This window comes from Rhinolophus ferrumequinum, chromosome 11 (genome assembly GCF_004115265.2).
Source record: "Rhinolophus ferrumequinum isolate MPI-CBG mRhiFer1 chromosome 11, mRhiFer1_v1.p, whole genome shotgun sequence".
Taxonomy (NCBI): domain Eukaryota; kingdom Metazoa; phylum Chordata; class Mammalia; order Chiroptera; family Rhinolophidae; genus Rhinolophus; species Rhinolophus ferrumequinum.
In genome coordinates, this window is record NC_046294.1 from 49,991,867 (window position 1) to 50,018,874 (window position 27,008).

Below are 27,008 nucleotides of genomic sequence, written 5' to 3' on the forward strand. Positions count from 1 at the left end.
AATTTTCCAGATACCTGGCTAAATGTCAGAGCACCCCTACATTGTGGTATCCAGGCCAAAGTGGTTATTTCTATTTTTTGGATGAGAGGATTAAAGAAGAGCTGGTGATTTGCCTATTTGTTCTCTAATCTAATCCCCTGACCTCCTGCTGTGTATTTCAGTGCACCAGTGCACCAACCATCACAAACTACATTTCCCAAGATTCCTTGAAAATTAGCTTTTAATTCGATTTTGCCAATAGGAGGCACAGGCATGAAACTGGAGGGTGGGAGAAGAGAAACTAGAGTATTTCTCCCACTCTCTCTCTCTGCTTTGGGCAGCATCCCCAGCAAAAGCTGTGTTTCTTCTGCGGTCTGGATTCCTCAGATACCCTGTCTCTCCCTCAGTGTTCCTGCTGGGCTGCCCGGGTTCCTTAGCTCCATACCACCACCTCCTGTCCTGTCCTTCCACCCTACAAGTGGTCGTGGTTTCCTGTTGTACCTGACCTCTGCGTTGCCTCACTTTCCATTTGCCCTTTCAACTCCTGCAACATTTTTATAACCAGTTTCTTTGATTATATTCCTGCTACTGAAATACCAGCATATCTGGGCTCAGACTGATACGGTCCATGGGGGAGGGCAGAATGAACACTCTAGCTCAAGTCTCTGATTCAAATGTCAGTGTCTTCCCACAGCGCTCCTCTGGCTGGAAGTGAGCATCTGAGGAAACAGACCACCTTCTGGCCAATCACGAGGGCAATGCTTTGATCTTAGTTGCACGTTATTTTACAGGAATGTAAAAAAATGTTGTTTTTCATACATGATCAATTTTCTAGGAAAGTCATCTTATATTCATTGGCGTCTTCGTTTTGTGTTAATACAGTACATGATCATTTGAATCTTCCTCACCTCGCTCCAGGTGTTCTTTTTGGAACAGGTGTGGGATAAGTCATGGAAAGCTGAAGTGACTTCCGGGAGACCCAGCAGAGCAGGCGATGAGAAACGAACAAAAACCAGGGCTGGGACTGGGACAGGACTCCAGAGGAAGTGCTCATGCCAAAGAGGAGAAGGGACGGCTTCACCCAAGGAGCAAACAGGGACCGTGGGCTCCAGCGGTGTCTGAGAGGGATCAGAGGTTTGGCAACCTCTCCCGAAGCCATAAAGTGGTAAATGGCAGAGGGATGAGGAGAAAGCTTCCTGGCAGTTTCTAGAAGGGGGTGCAGTTTGGAGTTGGAGCCACAGACAAGGGAAGAAAGGACCTGACTGAGCCACCAGTCCAGGGCATCAGGGACAGCATTTTCTGGTCTCTGTCCTGCCAGGGGCTTATGAGACAGCAATAAAAGCACAGCAAGCATCTGTCACAAAGAACCTTTAATGGTCTCCTATTTATGGTTCTTTTGTTCACTTGTCCTGTTGAATAAACTGTAATAACTTATCTGACATAATAAGGAATGCCACAGGTACAACAAATAAACCTGGTAGGTGGCCCAGGAATGAGGGTGTCACAAAATCATCACTGAACAGAAGGGTCCACAGACCTGGAGACGCAGTTCCAGCTACCTGTCACTCGCCGTGCCCAGGACCCACACACGGTCACTGTGTCAGGCTGAGAGCTGGCTCCCATGGAGTAGGAAGAGGCAGCGCCCCGCCACAGTGTCTGTGTCTGGACCTTAGCACTGAGCACAGATGTAAGACAGACGGTGCATCCTGTACTTGTTCCCAAGTGCTCTGCTGCTGTGCAGTGCAGGCCATGACCACACCCCGAGTTTGTGAGGCTCCCGCCTCTCACATGACACCACCTTTCATACCCACCCCTCCTATGACCCTTGCAGTAATCCCTGTGAGGTGGGCAGAGTCTGGCACTAGCCCCGTCTTACACATGGAGAAACTGAGGTCAGTGGGTTCCCAGGGCCCTAAGTCTCACATCTTCATCTAGAATGCCCTGCGGGGCGACGGTGGGGCATGCAGGATTCTGTGCCAACAACAGGTCCAGGTCTCATCAAAGTGCCCACCCCTTCGTGAGCCAGGTGAGGGGCCTGGGCAGAAGGCAGGCTGGCAGGGAGAGAATTCTGGAGATTGCAGGTGGGGGACCAGCCTCTCTTCCAGGCACTCTCCTGTGGCCTACATGTTTGGTTGTCCACAAGTGTGGCCGTGGAACCCTATTAGAATTGCCAGAGGGCAACTTACTGCCTAAAAGGTCTCTGGACAGACCCTGCCCTCACAGACGGGGCTTTTGTCATTAAGTCCTGCCTCGGTATTTCTTTTATGAAACCTGGACTTCCATCTATCTGGTTGTGATATAAAGAGGAATCTGACTCTAGTTTCTCCTTCTCCCATCACACTGTTCCTTCTGTCATCCCATGGTCCTGGGCCAGGAGAGTTGAGGGTCACACTGGGGTGCAGACACAAGTTCTGGGGTGAGGGCTAGGCCTGCTTCCTTGCTCCACGGTCCCCACTCTTCACGGGCCAGTATCAGTGTCAAGACTCACCCTCACTGAGCACCAGGCCTCTGCCCAAATCAAATGTGGGCCACAGCTTCAGGGTGGGGAGCTAAAAAATCATCAGATGTGAGTGTGTGTGTTTGTAACAAAGATACTTTGTATTGGAATGCGAGAGCCATTCCAACATGAAAAGCAAGAGTGGAACATGTGCTTGCTGGTCTAAGATCAAACCTCAGAATGGCGGTTTGAAGAATTTTTTTCTTCAAAAGAAAGTTTGAAGATAAAACCTTAATAGGCAAGATAGAAAAAAGCAGAGCTGTCCCGGTGGAAGTGGGAATGGGGGGAGGGCTGGAGACCTAGCCTCTGCCTCCACCCCCCTCTTCCCACCTCAGCAGCCCCTGACAAAACTCTGTGTAACTCCAAGGGTTCCACAGCACCCGGTTGGAAAACCACTGTGTCAGCGTGTCTGCAGGTCATGGGTCCTGGGGACCTGTGCTTTGACTTCCCTTTTGGAGCGGAGTTGGGAAAGAGTGATGGGGGGAGTGACAGTCCTTCCACAGGGCTCTCTTTGAAGCCACAGCGCAGTGATGCAGCCAGAGGGCCTGGGAGGTGCTGATCCCGCCCCAGCAGGGAGGCCATTTCCATCCTGGAGGGAGGACAAAGTGACGGAGCTGCCTGCACGAAGATGACAAAACACAGACCCCCGGCAGCTTATACACGAGGCGTGGGGACGGGTCTGTTTTGGTCCTTGCTGACTGTAAAGAGTATCAGAACAAGTATAGGCTTCTGTCCGTGAAATCCTGTAGGAACTCAAGATTGGGGCCTAATGCCTTCCTCTGGGCTGAGCGGAGAATGTCCAGTCCTCAGTCACTGGCAGGAGGGAAGCTGCCTTTGTGGGCTAACGAAACTCCCAGGGGACGGGTCAGCTGGGGCCCAAGTCTCAGCATGAGGCCTGGGTTCTCCCCAAGCCCAAAGAGCTCCTGAGTGTCATTAGGAAACATTGGCAGCCGCAGTTGATCCTGAAGGGGGCCTTGTACTTTGAAGGGAGGGGGGCAGGCAATTTCTATCCCACCTCACCGTTGGGGTTCTCTGATGGAGCAATGATTCAGGGACTGGGGGCTCTCCCTAACCTGGGGCCAGAGTCGAGGCTTCCTGGCCTCTGCGGGGCCTGAAATGGACAATGTGGGTGACCGCACGCCTGGGAGGCTCCAAGATGCTCCCTGTCCCAGCCACTAACAAGATCCATATTTTGTCTCCGTCCTGGTCGCTGGGACCACTATCCATGGGCATGGCATTCCCACCTAGTGTCTCAATTTCCGTCTCAGCTGGGTCACCAAAGCCTAACTGGACGCATCTCATTCTGGTCGATACCTACCTACCTGAGAAGCAGGCAAGAAATGAGGACCTGTGGAAGGAGGGCTCAGTCCTCGGCAAATCCCTGTGATCCTGGCCACCCCCGCGAGGTGGCAGGGCCATGGCCTGTGCAGCCATTTGCAATTTACAGGGCTGACTTTCATCTCGACTGACTTTCACCCGTCTGAGACTCACAAATCCTTGAGTTAGGCAGGGAAGGGATTACTGTCCCATTTTACAGTCAGAGAAACAAGCCCAAGAGGTTGAGTGACTTGCTCAAAACCCGTCAGCTGGTTGGGGACAACCAGGACTGGGAAGCATTGTGGACTTCCAGGCCAGTGTGCTTTTCGCTGCACCACATGGGAACCAACTTGCCAGCGGCTCCCCCAATTGAACCAACACCCCAAGTGAGCCCACTCTCGCCTGCCTGGGCTCTGAGGCTGAGGAGGCACGTGAAGTCCAGCGAAATAACCCAGTCCTTAGCTGCTCGGACACTAAACTCTTCTCCTAGTTGGAATGTTGAGGAGTCTAGCTGTCCCTCTGCCTGGGGCTTTTCCCTCAGGACCATACTGCTACTTACATGCCACCCTCCTGGCCCCCTGGGAAGTCCCCGTGTGGCGCTGCATGGTCAGCACAGGCCCCAAATGTGTGCACAGAAAGAACTGGCACTACGGGCTGGTGCCTGGGGCCGTGGGGCTCCCCAACTCCCAGGGTCTCACACAACTCCAGATGGAGAGGGGCCCTGCAGAGAAGGACTCAGTCATGTTTGGGGTCTGCAAGGGGAGTGGGGTCTGGAGCCAACCAGAAGCTTGGGAAGCTGATCTGGGCCTTTCTCTTAGGAAGAGGCCAGAGGACACGCTCGGGCCTGCGAGTTCCCTGGCCTCCAGCACATGGCTATGCAGGCAGGATAAGTGGGGCTAATCCCCAGCCTGTGCACGATTCACAAGCTGTACTTTCTGCTGTGTCCACCTGGAAGACACCGTTTCTAATCCACATCAAGGCACTATATGGGCTAGCAGCAGCCACGGATCCCTGAATTGATGGCCCCGTTCCCCCCACCCTCCCCCATCACTTTCCCCTGACCTTGAGCTTCCTGAGAACAGGGGCTAGGACTGACCCATCTCTGTGACTCTGGTTATCAGCCAAATTCAAATGAACTTGACCTCTGCCCTTCTGCAGTCCTGCGCCCAAAGAATAAAAGGCTAGACGGGGATATGACGCTTTCTAGAGCTGGAGAAATTTCAGGTAAACACTAGGATAAACCCAAAAGTGTGAGAGAGATATTAAGGGTGCAGAAGCTCAAGAAACCAGCCTGACAAGTCTTTTGTGTGCACAGGTTAGGGATGAGGGCCAGGGGATTGTAGGGGAGTGATCATCCCAAATCCTAAAGGGTTTTGTATGAGCCCCAAAGGTTCCAGAGGAAGACAATGGAGACCGTATGCCTGGTGCGTTATTCCAGCATTTCATCAGCTTTACAGTTGCCTGATGAGGTGCAAACGGCCCAGCAAGTTCTATCAGGGGTTGGACGCCTGAACACCTGCAGCTAGGACCCCACGGTAGCCAGGAGAGTGCGACTCTCCCGAGCTGACTTGGTTCTAACCTGGGGTAGGGATCCCTCAGATTGAGTCTTCGTGAGATTCAGAAGGGAAGGGCTGGGGTGCAGTGCCGAGCATGGGAACTGGGTACTCTCACCATGGAAAATGGGTGCCTAGTCCACCCCAGGTAGGGCTGGACTGAAAAGGGTTGAAATTTAACTTGTATAATAAAATTTTGTTGTCTCCGTTTCAGACAAGTATGAGATAGAGATACAGTGGTACCTCGGGTTTCGAACGTAATCTGTTCCGGAAGACCGAGTTCTGAAACGTTGGGAAACAGCCGACAGCTAGGCCTCAGGATCTTGCACTCAGCAGAAGCCGCGTGACATGTTTGAATTCCAAGGCGTGTTCGAAAACCAAAGCATTTACTTCCGGGTTTATGGGGTTCGTAAACCAAAATGTTCGTCAACAGAGACGTTAGAAAACCAAGGTACTACTTGTAGGAGGGAGCGGGAATTGAGGAGAGAGTCTCTTGTCCTACAAATCAATATATTTGCTTGTGCTTAAGGTAAACCTGAGGGGTCAGCATCCACAGGGGACTGTCACCTCCTGAGGCCCTATCACAAGCCTCCCCCACCCCAAGCCTCAGCAAATATAAGCTCTGTCCTTTTGTAATACTCAGGCCCCGGGGGCCAGCAGCTCATGTTAGCTCTGGCCACATCTTAACATCAGGCAACTCTCCAGAGACCCAAGAAGGGCCCTTCCCAGGCCTGGGGTTGGGCGTAGAAGCTCTCTATAGCCCTGCCACCTCTGAGGTCCGATGAAGTGTTAATGTTTACAAACTCTTAGAGGCCAGAGCTGGAGGGCCCTTTGTGATCATCTGGTCAAACCCCTTGGTTTTCTAGGTGAAGAATTGAGGCTGAGAGAGGGAAAGGGACTTGCCCAAGGTCACACAGTAAGTGAGCACCAAAGGCCATTGTAGAACGGATACCTTTGAACACTTTCTGCCTCATCATCTGCCTGTCCTGTTGCCCTGGAAACACCCCAAGTCCCAATTATACCAACAGCAGCAAATGGGTACTGGGTCCCCAAGATGCTGGAAATTATTGGAGGGAGTCATCAACTCCCCAAGGAAACAAAGGGCTTCTTGCTGCCCACCAACCCCCTTCCTTTTAGGTGAAGGCATCTCGAGGGACCCTGCCACCCTTTAGGGAAGGACGCCCCCCTTAGACTGTGGGTACAGTGGCCTCTGGCACTCTCTCCCAGCCTGCAGGGCCAGCCCAGCCCAGACCTGGAGAACTGCAAGGGGAGGCAGGAGGATACCGGTGGCCCCAGCCCTCTCCGAACCTCTAGCCTTACTTCCCGTGGGATCACTGATTGCTCTTAAGTCCACAACGGAAGGGAACAGGGCAGATTCTCAGCTTCCCACCCCTGCCCGCATCTCTCAGAGCCACCCTTCACAAAACCTCAGGAGCTTTGGCTCACTCTTCAGGGATTGGAACTTTCTGAAGACCCCTCCCTTCTCTTTCTCTCTCTCTCTCTCTGCATATTTACAGATAGGACACACGCATAAGATACAAGGTAGCTAGGATGTTACATCTGACAATACTGAAATAGGCTTGAGCTAGTCCACAGTTTGCCTTAGACTAGGTAACTGCTGGTAAGAAAGTCAGTCCTGTTGCTGTCTCCACTCCAGGGTCTACGCCAATGGCACTGTCAGACACAGGGGCAGGGACAGGGTGGAAGGGGAGAGGCGTTTGGTGGGTCAGAACTGCAAAAAGGCGTTGGGAATCTAGCCCCGTCTGCCCAGCCAGCCGGAAGGGGGCGGCCTTCAGTGTGGTCATCCTGTAGCTGCCAGACTGTATTAACCGCCTGGGACAGTGGACATCCTCTCACGCGTCTTGAGCCCTCATCCCCACCCCTCCAAGTCCTTCATGCCCCATCCTCCCTTCTCTGCTCCCCATCCCAAGTCAAATTCCAAGGCCAGAGCCATGGTGGCCTTTCTGGGGGTCAGCAGGAAAAGAGGGGAAGTGGTAGAGGGATGAAGGTCGTGCATGTGGCTCTGTTGGCATGGTGATGAGGCCCATTCTGAGGCCAGAGGTTCATCACCATGACCTGGAAGACCACTGGGCCCCTGGTAGAAACTGGAAGAACAAAGGGGAGGGGCACCAGAATGGGAAGAAGGCGAACAGGCAGCCCAGTGCAGGAGAGGACCTGGCGCGGCCCCAGGGGAGGGCCAGCCCGCCTATCGGTCGTTGAGCTGTGGAGAGCCGGTGCCGTCTTCCTCCTCCTCTTTCTCGTCCTTCATGCCTTTCAGTCTCTGACGGGCAAAGTCCTCAAACACAATGTCATCATCGCTGGTGGGAAAGACAAGGAAAACGGGGCGTGTTTGCAGGGCAGGGAGACTAGGCCACTTCAGAGGGGTGAGAGCGCCGGCCCAGCCGATGGGACTCAGGCTGGCCTCCACTGCTGACATGGGGCAGAAAGGCCTGCCAGGCTGGCACATCTGGATACCCACCAGTGACAGTAGGACTGGTCACATCTGGAGATACCAGAGAGAGGCATGAGTGTGCCTTTCATGCCAAAGCACTGGCAAGTGACCCAGTTCTTGAGGAGTTGGGGGAGAGGGCGGTGGGCAGTGTGGCTGGGATAGGGCCAGAGGAAGAACTTATTCCCACGGTGAGAGGCCACTTTCACAGCATATTCTGAATCCCCCGAGAACAGGCCCAAGAAACCCCACCCACCCACCCACCCAAAGAACTACCCTCAAGAAGCATGCTTGTTTGTACACAGGAAGGAGCGGGCTTGGCTTACTGGAAGAGAAAACCAACCGTGAAGACCCTTTCTCTAGGAAAATGTCAGCTCACATTCTACCCAAAGGGATCTTGGAGAGGAAAGGGTCTGCGGGGTAGTGGTGACAAATCTAAATAGGGGGGCAGAGGAAAGATGGGTGGGGAAAGGAGGTGGCTGAGTGGGGTTTCAGGACTCAGGACTGCTTCCAAGAACAGTGAGGTCCCTTCTACCATGAAATATGTCCACTTAGCCCCACCCAAGGCCCCTGTCCCCCAGAATTCACCCAGCTGCATAGGATGTCCTCATGGGGTGACTTGAGACCCCACATCCCAAATATCTCCTGGGGGACAAGGGAAGGGTAGATGTGGAGCTGGAGCGAGAAAGCTGTTTGGCCCTGGAGATAGTTCATGATGTCGGCCCAGGTCCCCCCCTCTGGCCACTGTCCAGTGATGCGATGGCCTCTGACCACAGGGAAATTTGCATTGGTCCTCAGGAGTCAGAAGCAATAAGATCCCTAGAACCTTCCCCACCCCACAGCCTGATTCCACTGGTTGATTGCAGGGAGGGCAGGAGAGCCCCTGCCCAGGGCCATGAAGCAGCCCTGTTTGAGCTGAGCTGGCGCTGTGGATGGACGAACGAACTGACGGACGAACGTGCAAGGACGAGGGAGGAAGACAGACCCCACCAAGGCAGGAGGAAGAGGAACAGGCACGGAGGGTCCTTCAAGTCACATGCAGGCAAGCGGGTTGCTGAAGAGGCGAGCAGAGGCGGCTCTCAGCAGACGGGGTTAGACCAGCTGCTCCTCAGGGGTTAATAAGCATATATGCAAATGACCCCGTTGCCCCGCCACCGCCCAAGGCCCGCCCCCCAGACGTCTGCAGGCAGGTTCCGCTTACTTTGTGTCAAGTTCTATGAGATTGGTATCTACTGGTGCCTCGTTCTCTGGAACTAAACACAGGGTGGGCGGGCGCCCGTTGATTAGTGTTGGGTGGGCATGGGGCATAGGTCCCTGCCCCAAACAACCAAGCGAAGACGAGGAGGGCAAAGGAAGAAGGGAGTGGGGAAGGGAAGTTGGTCTCTGGCCTCAGAAATACCTCAAGTCATCCTAAAGGCTCCTGCCTTTAGGGACCAAGGAGGACCCCGGTGGCCCAGGAGAACAGAACACTTTCTGGATCCTGCTCCTTTTGGCCTGTCTCCAACATGACTTTGATTCACTTCTTGTATGCACGAGTTTCACTAACTCTAAAACAACCTTCTTTTTTTCTTTCACATTTTCACATCTCCCAACTTGGGGTATTTTTACAATCAATGGCATTGCATAGTTTAATTGTGGAAACATTTTTCTTTCTTTGTGGTACATACTATATATCTCTTTCAACTGAAACAATCTGAGACTTAATTCAGCATGGAGATGGTGGGTCCAGGGGCCATCTTACTCTTGTAGCCTCTTCCCCTATACTTGGATGCAAGACGAGGGTTCCAAGCATGGCCAGTGGGCCCCCCTCCCTCCACTCCCAGCTTCCCCCACTCACCCCTGTGAGAACAGAGTCAGACCTTTCTGTCTCCTGGGGGCTCAGATGCAAATAGGAATGTAGGCCTCACAAAAGATCCTGGGAAGCTGGCGAAGAGGGGTGCCCTAGGCTTTAGGTTGTCCCAGAGGGAGGTGGGGTGAAGGGGAAACATGGTAGCTGGTGGAGAAGGGGGTCAGCTATCTGGAAACCCCCACCCCAGTGACCCAAAGATCCTGCTCACCTTCCCGATGTGGGGGTTCCTCTTTGGGCTTGGGGTGCATTAGGGTGAAGGGCAGTTCCACAGCCACGTCACTGAAACAGAGACCCAGAACCGGTGAGCCGCAAGCCCAGGCTTGGGCTGTGAGACTCAATGCCCTGTCAGTTTGGGGACTGGGAAGAGTTTTATGGGCAGAGGAGGTAGCTCTCTGGGTTGAGAGGTAGGAAATCTGGTCTTAGGCCGGGGTTCTGCCATTCTGTGAGCTTCAGTCTCTCTAGGAGTTGAACTAGGAGGCCTCTTCTGGCTCCAAAAAGAAATGGAAACCTCCCCTTTTCCCAAGAAGGGTTTCTGGATTCCCATGAGCTGGGAGGAGGCGTGGGGGTGAGGGGGGAGGATGACCCAGGTATGTGTGCACCTCAGTCACTTGTGGCTCCAGAGGTGTCCAGGGACCCTGCCGACCTCAAATCACCACAGCCAGCCCAGCCTTCCCTGACACTGTACTTACCAACTTCCTGGTTGGCACTACCCCCACCCGCACTCTGTCCCATCTCCCTGCGTCTCCAAGAGGCTCCTATAAAAATGCTCAGGCAGCCCTAGCACCCCGCCATCTGGATGATGCCCTGATGAGGTTAGTTTAATCAAATTCAAGTTAGATGGGACCCAGGCCACAGGGCTGTGGACACTGTGCATAAAGCCTTGAAGCCTTGTGGGGATGGAGGGTGAGGGTGGTGAGTAACGGGGGGGAGGAGGGGGGTAGCCACCAGCCAGTGCTCGTGACAGGGCCTCCTCTCCCCTTCGCCCTGATAACAAAAATAACAAGACACTTACACGGTGCTGACTCTGTGCCAAGGACTTTTCTAGAGTAACTCTAATCTTCACAACCATGCTATTATTATACTCAATGTACAGATTGGAAAACTGAGGCACAGGAGAAAACTATATCTTGCCCAAGGCCACACAGCTATCAATGGGAAATGACAGACAGGATTCCGACTCCATCATTTACACCCTTAACCAATGGGTGATAAAAGCTCAGAACTGAGAGTGAGTCCCACCCACCCTCTGCTCTCCACTCTTACAAAAGCAGCCCTGAAAGCTCCTCCTCTTACCTTGGGGTGGTGTCACCCTAGGAGGCCCTGCCAACTACGAGTGCTGCCAGGTACATGCTCGTCCTACTGACCTTGCTGCCCAGGCCCAGTTGGGAGGGAGGAAGGTACAGGGGAACAGAGTGGGCAGGGCATAAGCTGTGCCACCAGAAAGGTCTATTCTGCCAGCCCCACCATGCACTGGGGGGCACTTGACATCCTCAAGTCTCACTGAGCTCATCTGGAAAATGGGGATAACAATGCCAACCTTCTATAAACACTAGAACGTCCAGGAGATGGTGTAGGCAAAAGGCTTGCTTACACTGTGAAGCTTGTGGCTGTCAGAATCATTATCTTCCCTCAATGGGAACATAAGCGTTTCATCAGGCTGTTGAAACAACTTTTATTTTCTTTTTCGTACTTTGCATTTTGCTTCCAAAAGGGAATTACTTTCCCAAGTTCACCTGGAAGAGTGAGCTCTCAGAATGGAAGCTGCTGGAAGATTGAGTTTCCCCACCTTCACTGAAGCCATAAAGGATATGGGTGGAAGAATCTGGACCTTAACTTTCCAACTTAATCAAGGGCAGGCGTTGTGTCTGATTCCTCTCTGGGATCTCGTCACCCAGCCCAAGCTGGGCACAAGTCTGGGTTCCGGAAATCTTTACTGAATTATACTGAACTGAACGGAATTGAATTAATTTCACCTTCCATGGACTAAGATTTTTCGGGACGAGTAACATTGCCATCTTGTGACAGGAGGAGGCAAAACCACTGCATGCGGGGTTCCTGCATTTTTGGAATGCATGTGGATCCAGCTGGCAACATGGGGATCTTGTCTACAAAAGCAGATCTCTACAGGACCTCTCCTTAGCAACACTCAGCCAGCAGTTCATTCTCATTAGTGTAGAAGTTTGAAAGCCATGAAGCCTGCATTTCTCCAAAACATTCTGTAATTCAGACTGATTGTGGCTCGCTCCCCAGATCAGTGAAGCTCGTTTTGCAAAGGTCCTGGTCACTTGAGTGGGATGCAAGGGCAGGGTGAGGTTTTTAAAAGGGAAACTGTGTCTCCCTGGCCTCTTGGGAGAGGGTTCTCGTTCCGACACACGCCTGAGCCTGGCAATCAAAAGTGGCTGCCAAGACTCCTTCCAACCCAGTGCCCTGCTGTTCTGGAAGGTGGGTTGATCAGGTCAAAGGGAGGGACTTTACCTGGATGCAAGATCTCCCAACAGTCTGGGTGGGTCATAGGAGGCGGGAGGAGTGGTCAGGAGAGAGTTCAGAGAGGAAGAAAACAGAAAGCATGTTCATTCACCACCCCTGCTGCCCGTCAGGGTAGAGAAGACCCTGGGACACACTCCCACCCACCCCCCCTGCACGGCTGGAACTTCTCATTCAAGAAGACACAGACACGGCAGTAGCCCTGCCTGGGGGGGCGGGGGGACTGAGATACAGGCCTGGCTCAGCCACACCCCCTGCCAGGCCTCACTGAGCCCCAGGATCCTCATCTGCAAAGGAGACGTAACAACTAACCTCTGTGCTGCCTGCCCTGGGGAGGCCCATCTAACGACAGAAGGAAGCAATTTAGGAGCCACTGAGGATTTCTCGAGGAAGAAGCTTTAAGCGGACTGTGGGTACTGCAAGAATCACAGGACATGGGACTTGGGATTTGCGTTTCTGAGCTATCCCATAACATGTGGTCAGTATTACATGCTGCCACCTGCACGAGGCATTATTCTCATAACAAAGGGGATTCAATGTCTAATGCTGAGCTTTCAAATATCTTTGCAGAAACTGATCAATTAGAAAAGAAATCCCTGTGACAAATTAGACAATCCTAATTCCAGATTTATAACAGCATGTAGGGCCAATACATGGGGAAACGTAGCTCTCTGTGAGCCTCCTGCCACCAGACTATGTTCCAGGGCAGGGAATATGTCTGGTCCACTTCCATGACAGCCCATGACCTGAGATTAGAGGAGAAGATTGCAGGAAATGTTTGGGGAGCTGTTCGGACCTCTGTTTCCCTATCTGTAAAATGGGAGAGTCAGAACATCCCCAATCCAGCTGTGGGATTCTCAGCCCCTTTAGCCATTTCCCCAGCAGATCAGCATGGACATGAATGGGGGTCGGTGCTGTACCCCAAGGTATGGTGAGGGGCACAGAACCCCCTGGAAACCCCACAGCATAGGCTCTGAGGAAACCTCCCCCACCCATGTGCCCAGAGTGGTGGGGATAGGAAAGAGGGACAGGAGGAGGAGGGAAAGACGGGAGGGGTAAGCAGGGGCTGAAGGTCTCTGAAGCCGGAGAGGTGGAAGGGTAGAGAGGAGAAGAGAAGCAGGAAGGAAGAAGAGAAAGAACAGGAAGTCCTCAAGCTTGGTTCACTCTCAAGGTGATGCAGCAAACAGGCAGAACCGGGCAGAGGGCTGTGGGTGGTCAGGGGCACATCCCTCAGCGCTTCGGGGTCCTGGGCTGGGCTAGAGACTCACCCGCCCCGGGATACCACCAGCTTCACTTTCACTTTGTAGGAAACAATGATGCCCAGGATCTCTCTGTTTGCTCCTTCCCTTAACCTGCAAGACAACATAAGGAAGTCGGTTCATGGGAGCTCGCTGGAGGGATGGGACATGGCAGGCATGGGGTGCAGTAGTGGGCAGAGGCCACCCATCCCTCTCCCGAGCCCCTCAGCCATGAGCAAGCAGAGAGCAGAGTGTGAGAAAGGTAAGCTGTGCCCTGAGGGGACAGGGACTCGGAGCCCTGGCTCCCACATCTAGCTGTGCAGCCCTGGGAAGCCCCTCTCCTCCCTGGGCCTGAGCCCCAGCAGTGCAGAGAGGGGCAGGCTCCTCCTACTTTCCAATGAATCGACTCTGCTTCCCTCATTGCTCAACAACCCGTGGGGCACAAAGGGCCAGACAGGGATTGGGGGATGGGGTGCAGATGGTAGGGTGGTAGGGGAGGGTCGAGGGTAGCAGGGGAGACTCTGCGGGAGGTGGTGCCTCAACCAGGTCTTGAAGACAGGATTTGAGCCAGGGTGGAAGAGGGCAAACGCTCGGAGGTGCGTGGCTAGCTTGTGCAGGGGGTGGTGAAAGACCATTCGGGCTGGAGCACAGGGTCCAGATTGGGAGTCCTGGGCTGGGGTGCTGAAGAGACAGGCCCACGCCCCACCAAAGGGCCAGACCTGAGCGGGTAGGGAAAAACAGGTTCCCCACACCCCCAGGTCTCAGACAGTCAGTGATGACCATGGGGAAGGAATGACCATATGTCCCTGGGATCCCTGCCTTTGGGGGGCACCCCCACATCTGCCCTGAACTCTCCAGCCTCCCCAACCCCCTCCTGATTTATTCTCTCTTGGAACCCTTCCAGGAGCCAATCCCTCCCTCTGGCCTTACTATGCCCCAGGGACACCTCTCATCTGACTAGGTAAGGAGCTGCTGCTTCTTGCAGGAAGCCTCTCTGGGTTGCCCTCCCCTAGGCAAGCCAGCAGAGCCCTGCACTGACAAAGGGAGCTGGATCTAGGGGTCCATCTTATTCTCCAAGTCACCCCTGGATAGCGGTGGGAGTAAAAGGACAGCTTCCCTGGCAGATCAAGCTCCTGAGGATGGGCTCTGGACAGCACCTGGGAAGAGGGTAACCTATGGCTTGTGCTGGCACTGGTGGGACCAAGGTAGGTGTGGATCCACTGGGGGCTGGATCCACTGGGGGCTTTTTGAACATTCAAAAGCCCGGGACCAGGGAGAGTGGGTCCTCACAGAGTGCTAGAGGCCAGATTCGTGTCTTCATGCTTGAGCTTCCCGTCCAGGGCAAGTCCCCGCTTCTCTCGATTGTTGGCCAAGAACGGGGTCAGTGTGTAGACCTTGCAGAATGTTGAGCTGGGTGCCACCGTGTCACTGGGAAGAAGGGAGACAAGTGTGGAAATGCCCCCATCCCCGCCCGAGCCAACCCCAACCTAGCCAGGACGTCCCAAAAACCACATAGTAACATTTGAAAACTGTTTTTAAGCTGCAAAAATTCTGATTGCTATTACATGTAAATAAACACACACATACAGAAAAAATAAATGAAATGTAACTGCCCCTAAAAATTATTTGCAGGGCAAGGAGAAAAAAAAAACAGGTATGCTTTCTAATAGGAGCATCTACTTCCTTTAAGTAAGAAAAGATGTTTCACTCGATGTCTCTTCACTTCCCTTAGTAGCTCACAAGTTTGGGACAAAGTTCCATGCTCGATCCTAGTAGCTCTCCTCAAACCTAGATTTTTAAAATAAAATAATTCTCTACTCTCCCACACAACCCCTTTTATCCAATGAGCTGGATTATTCCTTTATCAGACAAGAAAAGCTGTGCCCCTAGTGCCTTACCCTCTTTGCCTTGGCTGTCAGGAAGCTCAGAGCAAAGTACCTCCCTTCAATTTAGGTTTCTGGTGCAGTGTAATTATGACCTCAGCGCCCTTAGCGTCATTAGCTCTTATTTTGCCATTCTAATTTTTGCAGGTCTTTTCCTTGACTATAGCACGCATTTTCTTACAGCTAAATCAAGTGGATGTTTTCTAAAGGGCTGTTGTGAGGGTTATATACTATAAGTGGCAAGGAAGTGTGAGCGCAGCCCTCTGCCAGGTGGAGAAGAGCCATGAGGGCCGGTAACTCTTGTCCCCAGCCAATCCATGTGTGCAGGGCTGGGCTTGGGCTTGTGCTCACTTACTCAGCCTCTTCCATGGCCACGGGACACTTGTACTGGGCTGTGTTGAAAAGGCAAATGTCCGCGTACTGGCGCACTGGGAAGGAAGGGGAAGAAAGGTGGCATGAGAAAAGGGTGCAGCTCCCAGGCATTCCGGCTCCCCCGACGTGGGGGGGGGGCTGCCACAGGACACAGCCCCATCTTCCACTTAAACGGCAGCCCAAACACACCCATTCCCTTCCATAACCAAAAATCTTTCCCTCAAGGATGGCTTTGCCCAGAGCCCAGGAAATCTAAGAGGCGGCGGCTTAAATAGTCAACTCATTACCTGGCCACTAGGCAGCCTGTGCTAGCAGCCTCAAAAGCCTTACCCTCTGGCTTAGAGCAGGCCCTGGGCTTCCCTTCCCGGTGGGTCAGGAGTTATTTACAAGGCTGTTAACAGCAGAGAGCCCTCAGCGACCCCCTACCCTTCGGAGGATTCCCTGTTGCCGCCCCCCGCCCCCCGCTGGCCCTCTGCCCGGGTACCCGAGATCTTGATCTTCTTCACCGTCTTGTTGGTGTTGTTGGTGACGTGAACATTGACGCTGATGGGTTCTCCGTGGTAATAGATCTGGGAGGCGTAAGAAGGGAGAAGGGGTGGGTGGGAGGAGAGCAAAGCTCTAGAGAGGCAGAGGGAGAAGAGGCCTCCCACACATCTCCTGGGGTCCCCAGACCTCGGCCACTCTGACAAGGGCCCCAAGTTCATAGCAACTTGCCACTCATGCTGGGCCACCAGGTATGTTAGACTTCGGTTCCTTTGTGGGACCTTGAAAGATACTTGAATTAGACGGTGATATTCCTGGGCGCCGGGCCTGGCTTAGTCACCAGAAATGGTGGTAACAATAATAATAACAATGATGAGGAGGATGAGAGTGGAGTGGCCTTGGACAGGTTACCTAAGCCTCAGTTTTCCCCTCTGTACAATGGAGGAGTTGAACTAGGTAATGTATCAAGTCCCTGCCAGCTCTGGCTGCCTGGAATGTTAGACACAGGAGATTCGAGAAGAAGCAGGAGAAAGGTGGGGAAGGTCTGACTGGCTCACTCAGGGAACCAGCCCTGCACCCTCACGGAAGGGTTTCCACTTGCAACTTGCCCCGAGAACGTGCCTTCAACTGTCTCCCAAGAGGGAAAAGGGGTGCACAAAGCTCAAGAGGGAACGAGGGTGAGAGAAGATGGCCAGGACCCAAGAGCCTTCAGGGCACACTGACTTCTGAAGTCAGTTGCATCCCTCAGGCTCATGACCCCCTCTGCCACCCTTTTAGGTACCAAGAGGCTTCCCTGAATCCCCCAAGGGAAGCCTCGGGTCCCCTGAGCCCTGTGCTTCCAGGGCTGGGGGCAGAAGTGCCGACCCAAGGAGTCCTGAGGCCACGACAGAGCTGAGATCTGAGGTCCCAGCCCTGGTTGAGCAGCCCCCACCCCCTGCCAAGTCCAAGCCTCCTACCTCCTTATCCAGGGAGGCCTCTAGATGCAAGGGCTTGTCCGACATGAGGAACTGCCTGGTAGTCTCGGCTGTGGGCTGGGGGCCAGGCCTTTCCGGGGCATACTGAACCTTCCTGATAACCAGGCGCACAGAATTCCTAGTGGAGATGGGCGGAATGAAAGATGACAAGAGTCACCCGCTTGTAACCCCTTTCCTTGCAGTCCTCATATCCCTGTCCTGCTCAAGGGACTGCCACGGCTCCCCATGGCCTTTGAATCCAGTCCAAACTGCAGAGATTGGCACGGAGGCTTTGTCCCCATCTGGCTCTTCTCCATTCGCTCCCTCTGTCACCCCCACTTCCTCACTATCACCCTTGATGGACTATCTGGTCCTATCTCTGAAGCTGCACTCGCATTGGGCCTCTGTAACTCCCTCTTCCTAGGGCTTCTGTCCTTCTTTGCTTCCTTCTTCAAGGCTGGGCTAAATGCCTCCTCTTCCAGGAAACCTTCCTGGATCCATCCACTTGGATCTTCTCCTGACAACACCAGAGCCGAACCACCCCATGGCAGCACTTCATGTGGGTCTGTCTTGGTAGCCAGCAGGAAGGTAAGAAAGGGGCTGTCTTCACTTCCTGTGTCTCTCATGCTACCTGATGGTGTAAGCCACTTGAGGACATAAATTTTTGTCTAAATTGTTCACTGCTGTATTCTCCGCACTTGTGACGGTGACTTCCATCTAACAAACGCCTGCTAAACATCTATTAAATAAAAATATGCAGAGTAGACAAAGGCCCCATAACGAAATGGGGGCTCGGAGAGGTGACAGGTTCAGTCGGGGGAATGCAAGCTGATACAGAGAACCTCAGCAAGAGGATGGAGGCCCAGAGATGAGATGGGGCCCAACAAAGGTGACAGGGCTCAGGAAGGAAACAAGGACACGAGGGCTGTGAGGGCATGGGGACTCAGGGGGGCAGTCTCCACGGCGTCTGGGCATGCCGGCACCCCCAGGTCTCAGATAAGCTACCCCCATTCCCTGGAACCGGGCGGCTAGGGCTAATTTAAAGCCCTAGCTCTCCTCTTACTAACTGTACGACACAGTATATTAACTTCTGTGTCTCACCTCTTCACCTGAAAAACATGAACAGTAGCAGGACCAAGCTCTTAGGGTAGCTATGAGGCTTAAATTAGTTCATACATGTCTATCGCTTTGAACAGTGTACAGCACTTAATAAGTTCATGACAAATGATATGTGCTGTATCATTATTCTGGTATGGACTTAAAATGTCCCGTTGGTGGTGAGGTGAAGGTGTTCGCTCTCAGTGTTGCTCCTTTTCCTTGCTCCAGTCAGGCTCCACCCCCACAACCCACAACCCACAACCCCTTCCTTTCCCCTGGTCTCGTGCCTTAAGAAGAAAAGGGGGACAGAGAAACATGGGTGAAGGGTTCCATCTCTCCCCACACATAAGCTGCTCAGGCTGGAAATGGAGATGCCTGCAATACACCCTGTGGCCTCCAGGTGGCAAACTCAGCCCACACCATGAGAGGTTGCAGTGCCTTCAGCCAGCCTCCGGTAGGAACTGTCCCAGGCAGGGTGCATCCCAGTTGAAGGCTGAGGCGGACGTGAGAGTGGAGCTGGGCAGTCCACCCCAGAAGTCCGGGTCAGTGTTCCGGGCTGCCAGCCTGGGCTCTGTCTGCCCAAGGCGGTGCCTCTCAGGAGAACACTGCCCCTCTCTGAGACATGAGCTGACCTCCCCCTCTCTCTCCCCTGAGTGGGTTTACTTTCTCCACTTCCCTCTCTTGCTTAGAAGCCTCCACTAACACTCCCACCACCAGCTGCCGCTGTCTGCCTCCCAGGAGAACTGGGAAATGGGGGTCGAGGACGGCCTGGAAAGAACTTGCTCGCTGTTTAAAACAATATGAATTTTGGGCTTTTCCCAAAACAAAGTAAAAAGATATGCAGTCTGGAGGGGACAAGACTAAAAGCAGGGAGATATGGGAAGCAGGCACAGTGGTAAAGGAAAAAATGCTGTGGCTTGAGCCAGGGCAATTGAGGCACCTCCCCCAGGAAGCCTTCCATGACCTGACAGCCTTGCAGAGTGCCCTTCTCACAGCTTCCAAGGCTGGAATGTGTGGCCCCTCCTTGAACACTTCCAGGTATTGTTACTCCTCTCTTCTTCTGACTCTGCCCAGCCTGCCTCCCTCCTTCTGTCAGCAGCTAGCCCACACCCGGCCGGAAGCTGTGCCCTTCTCACCGTTTGTGGATCTTCTCCTCCAGGTTCTCCGCACAGAAGGCTTTGACTTCATAGTCCACACCACAGGCCTGTGGGGAAGAGGTCACTGCCACAGGGCCTTGGAATGGGCAGGGTCCGGAGAGCACAGCCAGCCACCCTCTCATTTTACAAACAAGGATGCTGGATGGGGACTCCAAGCTCCCACAGCCCAGCAGCCCCTCGGTCTTACTCAGGAGCCCTGTGCTCAGCCCCGGGGCCGTGCCACCTCCCTCTGCAGCTGCCTCCCCATCTGACCTCCCCACAGAGCTGCTCCCCACCTTCCCCAACATTGGGCATCCCAAACCACCCTAACGGGATTCCACTCCCTGGGCTCCTGCCTCATCTGAGTGGCCACCCTCACCAAGGCAGCTGCCCAGACACAACAACCGGTGCCTCGGGAGCCCTGTCTGGGAGCACGTCCTGTGTGCAGACCCTGCACTGGGTGAGTTGCTTCAGTGTCTCACTGCACCCTTCCAACCACACAAGGAGGCACATCTTATTATCTCCATTTTGCAGATGAGGAAACGGGCTCAGAGACCTGGGGCCTGTGACACTAGTGACGTCACTTCTCTCTGAGCCTCAGTTTCCCCACCTATGAAATGACTGCCCCTCCATATAACGTGTGAGGCCAGGTGGTAGTCCCGAGAACATTTTGGTCTTGCTGCAGCCAATGCCAAGGTCAGTCAGAGTGAGTCGGGAGAGACTCTGCCACATAACTGAATATGGAGTGAGGATGACACCGTATCTGCCACCTGTCTGAAAAGAGACTGCTTATCTGGGGAGGGTATCAGAGTGGCCTAGACACAAGGAGGCTTCTACAGGGAGGGTTCCAGCACCTCCCAGAGAGAAAGCCGGGGACCTGGGGACACAAGTGTCCTGCACCAAGAGAGATGCTCGCTGTGGGCTGACCTACCTTCCCTGTGTCCTCAGGCCCCGGCTGCAATGTCACAGAGCATGGAAGGTTCGGCGGGATCTGTTACAAGGACACACAGAATGAGCCTCCTGTCACATTCCCCACACACCGCCCCATGTCTCCCTCCCCCACCATCCCTCACACATTCATCACACCAGGGGCCCCTAAGGACAAGCATGTCTCTTCCATCAGACCAGGCCAAGCCACGCCCCATACGGGGCCAGAGGCCCCTCCAGAAAAGCCAAGGACTTCAATGTTTTTCTTTCTCTAAAAGGATTAGCTTAGCCCAATTCTCACAGAACAACAGTTGAAAAAGATCTTTCCATGATGTTTATTGTTGTGGGCAGAATAATGCCCCGCCCCCAAATCCCCAAAACCTGTGACTATGCTACCTTACACAGCAAAAGGGCCTTTATCGGTGTGATTAAGGATTTTGAAGTGGGAAGATTATCCTGGATGATCCAGGAGGGCTGCTGGATAGAATCACAAGGGGTCCTGAACAACGAAAGCAGGAAGCAGGAAAAGTCAAGTGTCAGACTGATGGGATGTGAGAAAGACTCACGGGCCATTGCTGGCTTTGAAGAGGGGGTTTGGGGGGGTAGACCACAAGCCAAGGAATGTGAGCGGTCTCCAGAGGCTGGAACAGGCAAGGAAACAGATTCTCTCCTAGAGCCTCCAGAAAGAACGCAGCCCTGCTGACACTTTGATTTTAACCTGGTGAGACCCGTTTTTTACTTTTAAACGCCAGAACTGTAACGTAAGAAACTTGTGTTTTAATTGGCGGGTTTAATGGCCACCAGGTTTGTGGTGGTCTGTTACAACAGCCACAGGAAACCTGTACATCCCCAATGGAGGGGATAATCCGGACCCTCTCCCCGTCTCTAACCCTCCAGAGAACAAGGGGATTTCACTGAATCACAGATTCAGAGTCTGAGAAACAGGACATTTGAAAACCTAGAATCTTGGAGTCCCGGAATGGAAAGGGGACAGAGCAGGGAAATCTACTACTTGCCATCCCGTGTTTGTGAGCTAGGCTGAAGCGGGGCAAGTGGATAGCCAGTCTGAGGGAGGGGGCAGCCTTGTAGTGCCCCCGGGGTGAGAAAGGGCTCCTTCTTTCTCTGCAGCCCTCTAGACCTTCCTTTCTCCCACAAGGACCTGAACTCAGGAGGGTCCGAGGAGTAGCCCAGAGGTAAGAGTGACGTCCCTGGCAGAGGCCAGAGAAGGGACACTCGCCAGGTAGTGGAAGTGACAGTACCCCAGGTCCAAGGGTACACGGGGAAACTGGGTAACGTTTAGCTGCTGCCCCAGCCGCCCCATGTGCCTGCCCAGAGGGCTTCCCGTGGGTGGTACCGGCAGTCCTGACCTCAAAGGTGAAAGGGTAGGCGTGCTCGCCCAGCTTCTTGATGAGGCGCTCCTGCAGCCGCGTCAGGGGCTTCTTGTCCTCGGGGGCCGGTGGGAAGGACTGCACATTGGCCACAAACAGGTCCTTGCGAAAGGTCAGGCCCAGGACATCCAGGTCCTCCCGGCCATAGCGGAACGCGCAGGTCAGTGTCACATAGACTGTGGGAGCAGTGGGCACTGAGGGGCTTGGCAGGGCGGCAAACAAGTCCCCCTGTAGCCCTGAGATTGGCCCAACTGGAGGCCACAGGTCGGTCCCAACGTTCCCGTGGGGAGGGCTGCAGTGCCTTTGGGACAGGAGTATTGGGTACCTGGAAGAGCCACCTATGGCCTGGCCATTGGGAGGAGATGGGGGCTGAGTGCTCCGTCCGTTCCGTCCTCCACCCCCCACTCCAGCCCCTGGGATGTGTGGAGGGGCACCGTTGGAAAGAGCAGAGGGAGGGGCAACAAGTGCTGGGTGGTGTCTGGAAGGCATGGGGTCGTATCCCAGCCCAACCTCCGCTTCCAATCTTCTTGCTGACCTTGGACAATACCTTCACCTCCCTGGCAATCCATGTTCTCTTCTGTAAAACGAGACTCTAACTTCTGCCCTGTTCATGACCCAGCCTTGGGATCATCATGATATATTGTAAAGTGCTCAGGGCACTGAAATGGTGTTTCCTAGTGGGCATGGGGCAGGGCTGCCCCAGGCCAGAGGAGGCCAGGGCACCTGCTCTGACGTGCAGTTGGGGCTGTGGAGGGAAGAACCAGTGGGGATGGGTAGGGAAGAACCAATAAGATTGGCCACTGTCCTGCCTGGGAGGTTGGGGGGCGGGAGACGAGGAGGCCCCTGGACAGGCTGGGGGTCGGGGCCTTACCTCTCCTCTCCTTGAGATACTCAGGATCCACTAGGACCACACCATCTGGAGGAAGGACAGAGAGTTGAGCAGACACCCCCATAACTTGCTCTCTCAAATGCCTGAGCCCCAAACACCAAGCCAGAGCGAAACCCAACCATCTGTCTGTCCAAAAGCACTATGAGAGAAATGGGGAGGCCACCCCCACCCCCACCTGTGGGCTGGGCTTACAGATCCAGCTGGTGATTTGGGGCAGGTTACTTAACTCCTCTGTTTCTTCATCTGTTAATAAGAATAATAACATGGGTCCACAACCTCTACGATCAAGTATACTTTGGAATTTAGAAGTTTTGAATTGTAGAAAGGCCATATGTGACACATGTGCCATATAGTGTGTAACACGCTCTGCAGGGTCAGGGCAGCACCCCATGACCAAACCCGCAGACACCTCTGCAAAGAAATGTGAATGTTCTCCCTGAGGCCACCTAAGGCATAAACAGTCTCCTGTCCATTCAGGTCAGGTTGGCCACTACATCAAGGCTGTATCAAAGTTTTGAACAATTTTAGGCTTTCACAGCTTTTTGAATTCGGGATTTACAGGTCAGGGGTTGTGACTGTAAAGTCCTGTGAGGACTAAATGAGTTAATATGTGGAGAGCGTTAGACGGTGACTGCCACATCTGACACTTGGGAGAACGTCCCAAGGCCCGGCCTTGGGAGTGTCGAGTGCAGCCAGACACAAAGGACATTTTCTCTGCCCAGAACTCAAGAGGCCAGAAACACTGACTCAGGCTCCTCCCCTTACCTGATGTCCCCAACCACCTCTGGCCAAACTCAACCCAGCCATATGTATTAAGCAAGCAAAATTGTTTCTCTGCCCACACCCTACATAACCCACCCCAACCCCACAATGCCCCCCACAGCTGTCCTTTCAGGGAACCTCAGAGACCACATCTGGTAGTGAGGGCCTGGAGGGCTCCTGGCCCTGTCCCAATGCTGGGAGGGTCTAAGGGACGGCTGGTCAGGACAGTGCCCACCCGTCCCCACGATACAGCCTGCCCTGTATCTTCCCTCCTTTCACTGTGGGCATTCCTTCTGTGCCTGGGCACCAGAGGCTCAGTGGGAACTCATTGCAGAGGGCATCCCCCAACCAGGGGTATCAGGAAAGGCTCCCCGAGGAAGGAAAGCTGTAACCAGGTCTTAAAAGGCAAGTAAGACTTGTCAATTAGAGGACCAAAGGGCGGCGCCAGGCAGGCAGCGGAAAGAGTATGGATCTCAGGCTTGGGAGAGCAGATCCTGGAAGCTGGTAGAGAGAGAACGGCCAGGCCTAACCTTAATTAAGTGTCCTGTCGATGAGGCCGGAGGGCTTGGACTTGCCCCTGAGCTTGCAGTGGAACCGCGGGGGATAGTTAAGCATCAGGAAGACACAATCAGCCAATGTTAGGATGGAAATAGTATTTGTCACTGTGGGTCATTTGGTCAACTCTGGACAAGTCCCCAGGGCTCTCTGGGACCCCCCAGGGCCCAGCACAGAGCCTGACATGAAGCGGGTGCTCTGTGAGCACTTGCTGAACAGCTCCAGGTGCCTGGTATGCTGGTAGAGCTGCTTCCCTCCCGCTGCTGCCCTCCCTTCCCCAGCCTCTGTGCCACCCCTGCTGCCATCCTTAATAGGCCAATGGGTTGGAAACTACACCTTGGAGGGGACTGGCCAGAACTGCCTCCCCAATCGCCTTCCTCCCTGGCCTCCAGGGACTCACCCACAGGGTCCACGAGGTCAATATGGTCCACAAAGTCCCGCTTTCCCAGATAGACGGTGAGCTGGGGAGGAGAGGCACAGGGCACGTTAGCAGCTATGGGCCCGGAGAACATACCCCTGAAAAGCCTCTTGCCCTTGCCCTGGAGAAAACCTTGGGAGCTGCCCCTGAAACTCCTAGACCCATCCCCAACCCTCATCAAAATCCTTACTGGTCTTGGACCCAAGCCCCAGCCCCACTATTAAGAATAACAAACCCTTGGACCATTTTGAAAGCACTTGTTCATCCCAATGCCTATGAAGAAGTTGCGATTGTTCCCATTTGATAGATGAGGACACTGAGGCCTGCAGAGATCATCATTCCACCCCTGAGGGTGGAGCATCTCTGAGAGGCCAAGGAAACAGCGGGGACAGAGGTGTGGTGCTCTGAACACTGAGTTCTGCGCAGTCTGGCAGAAACCACTCCTGTGAGGGCTGGCTGTCCGAGCAGTGAGGAATCCGGAGCTGGCGCCCCACTCAGTAGCCAGCCTTCAGGGAAGACCCTGAGCTAGAATCCAGAGGGTCATCTTAGACGTTCCTAAATCCTGAGGTGTCTCCCTCCGTCAGTTTCCAGCCCACCCCTTCCCCTCTGTCCCTACAGACTCTCCTGCCTGGACTGAACACCAGCCCCCCGTGGCCTGTTCTCTGCAGCCTCACACCCCTCCTTAGCCAGACTGGCTGTCCTAAAATGCAAATCTAATGATGCCGTTCCCATCTGAAAACCCTTTAATGGTTCCTCAGTGCCCAGAGGTAAGATGACAAATGAGTTTCATTCCAGATGCCAACTCTGATCGATCGGTAGGAGCTGCCTGGGGGCCCTGGGATGAGATGGAATCTAGGATAGACTCCTGGCTCAGCAGCAAAGCTGAATGGTGATATCTGCTATGGGAGTCCACGAGGTGCCACCTGCCAGCCCAGGCCAGGAGTACAAGGTCCTAAGCTGCCACCAGCCTCCCCAGGACCAGCCCTACAGACACCCGCCTCAGCTCCAGCCTCCTTCTTGGCACTCAGACACAATGGCTATGATCCCCTCACACTCTCTGATTTATGTGCATGCCCAGAATGCCCCTTTTTACCCTGTCTGCCTGGAAAGACGTGCCTCCTAGGGGCAGCCGTCCCTGACCACCAGGCGGGTTCCTGCGGCCCCTGGGCCGCCCTTTATCTCACACTTGCCACGTTACATTAGAATAATCAGTTTCCGTGTCAGGCTGCCCCATCTGGCTGTGAGTAGCACAGGCTGTGTCTTACTTGTTTCGGTACATCTACCCCGAGCGCCACCGCTCACTGGGAACTGACATGAATGATGTCAGTAATATCTATTTGCTGAACTGAGAGAATTTCAGCATGGAGCCTGGGGCCTGTGAAAGAAAGCAGGGCAGGCACTGGGAGCTGCCCCCGATAACTAGATGAAGCCAGGGTTCACTAAAGAGGCTCCAGAGGCCTCTCACACCAGGGAAAGCAGTGCCCCTGAGGTCCTTGGCACTTATTCCAATTACTGCACTCACACGAGTCTGTCTATGACAGGCTGCATTTCCCTGTACCAGGCTCCACCAGGGCAGGGGCTCCCGGAAGTCCAGGGGAGTTTCCCACCCTCCCCCAGGCAGAAAGTTTCCAGAGAGGGCCCCTCCCTCTGTGGTCAGGGGCTCCTATGGACCTCAGATGGAGGTGTGCAGAGTCCTGCATGCCCAAGAGAGGCAACCAAAGTTTGAGGTTAGGGAGGAGCTGGGGTGCAGCTGTCATAGGCTCACCTTTCCATTCGGGCTCGCCTTCTTGAACACCCTGTGGAGAGAAAAAGAGAGGAAAGGCCAGAGTTAGCATATCCCACGCAGGTGAAGGCTGCTGCAGGCCGTCCCTCAGCAGGACGGAGGACAAGAGGCCTGGAGCGATTCTCAGGCACCATCCGAGCCTCGAGAGCATGATCAGATCTCCCCATCTCCTCCGCTACCCTCACCCAAGCCAGCATCACTGCCATGACAGGTCTCCTGGGCTTGGGCCCCTTCAGTCTGTTCTTCAACGGGCATGTGGAGAGTCTTTCAAGATGTAAGTCAGACCGTCCTGCGCACTTGCTCCGGGTCCTCCCAGCTCACACAGGACAAGCCTTGTCTGCGTGTCTGCCATCCTTCAGCTCCTGGCCTCCCCTCCCACGTTCCTCCCTCACTCTTCCAGCCACGGAACCTCCTTGCTGTGCCCCCACCACACCAGGGTGGCTCCTGCCTCAGGGCCGTTGCTCTAGCAGTGCCCTCCCCTGGGACTCTCTCCCCTCACAGATCGGCTTGCCCAGCTTGATAGGATGGGGCTTCAGCCTGTACCCACCCCCACTCCCACTCCTTCTCACTCTATTTCTCCTTTTTCCACAGCACTCACCATTTCCTAACCTACTACGTCATGGCTGCTTACATCTATGCCTGTCTACTCTGCTGACGTACCAGCTCCATGAGGGCTGGCATCTTTGTCTCTTTTGTCCACTGATATATATGCCAAGTGCCTAGATGGGTGCACCTAGTAGGTGTTCAATAAACGTGTTAATGAATGGCAGGCAGCAAGCACTCCATAAATATTAGTTGAGTGGATGTATGAATGAATGATTGAATATTGGAATTAACTGAGGAACGGAGGCCCAGGAAACAGAGGGGCTGTGCCCGTGGCCACACAGCAGACAGAGCACTGGATGCAGATTTAGGCGGAGGTGAGGTCTCCAGCTCCCGCCAAGCGCTCACCCTTCCACAGCACGCTGCTAGCTCCAGCAGCTCCCCCTGCCCTC

At 54.1% G+C, this 27,008-nt stretch overlaps 1 protein-coding gene across 8 annotated transcripts in view; it reads right to left on the reverse strand.

Annotated features, from left to right (window-relative positions):
* Nucleotides 1-1,339: 1,339 nt before the first annotated feature.
* Nucleotides 1,340-27,008, reverse strand: part of ARRB1 (arrestin beta 1) — a 71,875-nt gene continuing 46,206 nt past the window's right edge. For 3 of the 8 annotated variants that reach the window (XM_033119406.1, XM_033119403.1, XM_033119402.1), the window contains exons 2-16: nucleotides 25,996-26,026; nucleotides 24,213-24,273; nucleotides 22,478-22,522; nucleotides 21,586-21,782; nucleotides 20,223-20,282; nucleotides 19,292-19,359; nucleotides 17,061-17,196; nucleotides 16,106-16,190; nucleotides 15,605-15,677; nucleotides 14,657-14,794; nucleotides 13,397-13,480; nucleotides 12,120-12,143; nucleotides 9,853-9,923; nucleotides 8,997-9,048; nucleotides 1,340-7,664 (exon numbers count right to left, since the gene is read on the reverse strand). In XM_033119406.1, the coding sequence (XP_032975297.1) occupies nucleotides 7,553-7,664; nucleotides 8,997-9,048; nucleotides 9,853-9,923; nucleotides 12,120-12,143; nucleotides 13,397-13,480; nucleotides 14,657-14,794; nucleotides 15,605-15,677; nucleotides 16,106-16,190; nucleotides 17,061-17,196; nucleotides 19,292-19,359; nucleotides 20,223-20,282; nucleotides 21,586-21,782; nucleotides 22,478-22,522; nucleotides 24,213-24,273; nucleotides 25,996-26,026 (1,237 nt within the window). In that variant the 3' untranslated portion in view covers nucleotides 1,340-7,552. Of the gene's footprint in view, nucleotides 7,665-8,569; nucleotides 8,903-8,996; nucleotides 9,049-9,852; nucleotides 9,924-12,119; nucleotides 12,144-13,396; nucleotides 13,481-14,656; nucleotides 14,795-15,604; nucleotides 15,678-16,105; nucleotides 16,191-17,060; nucleotides 17,197-19,291; nucleotides 19,360-20,222; nucleotides 20,283-21,585; nucleotides 21,783-22,477; nucleotides 22,523-24,212; nucleotides 24,274-25,995; nucleotides 26,027-27,008 lie in introns of those variants that run through there. The other 5 variants (XM_033119407.1, XM_033119404.1, XM_033119405.1 and 2 more) reach the window with 4 other exon arrangements.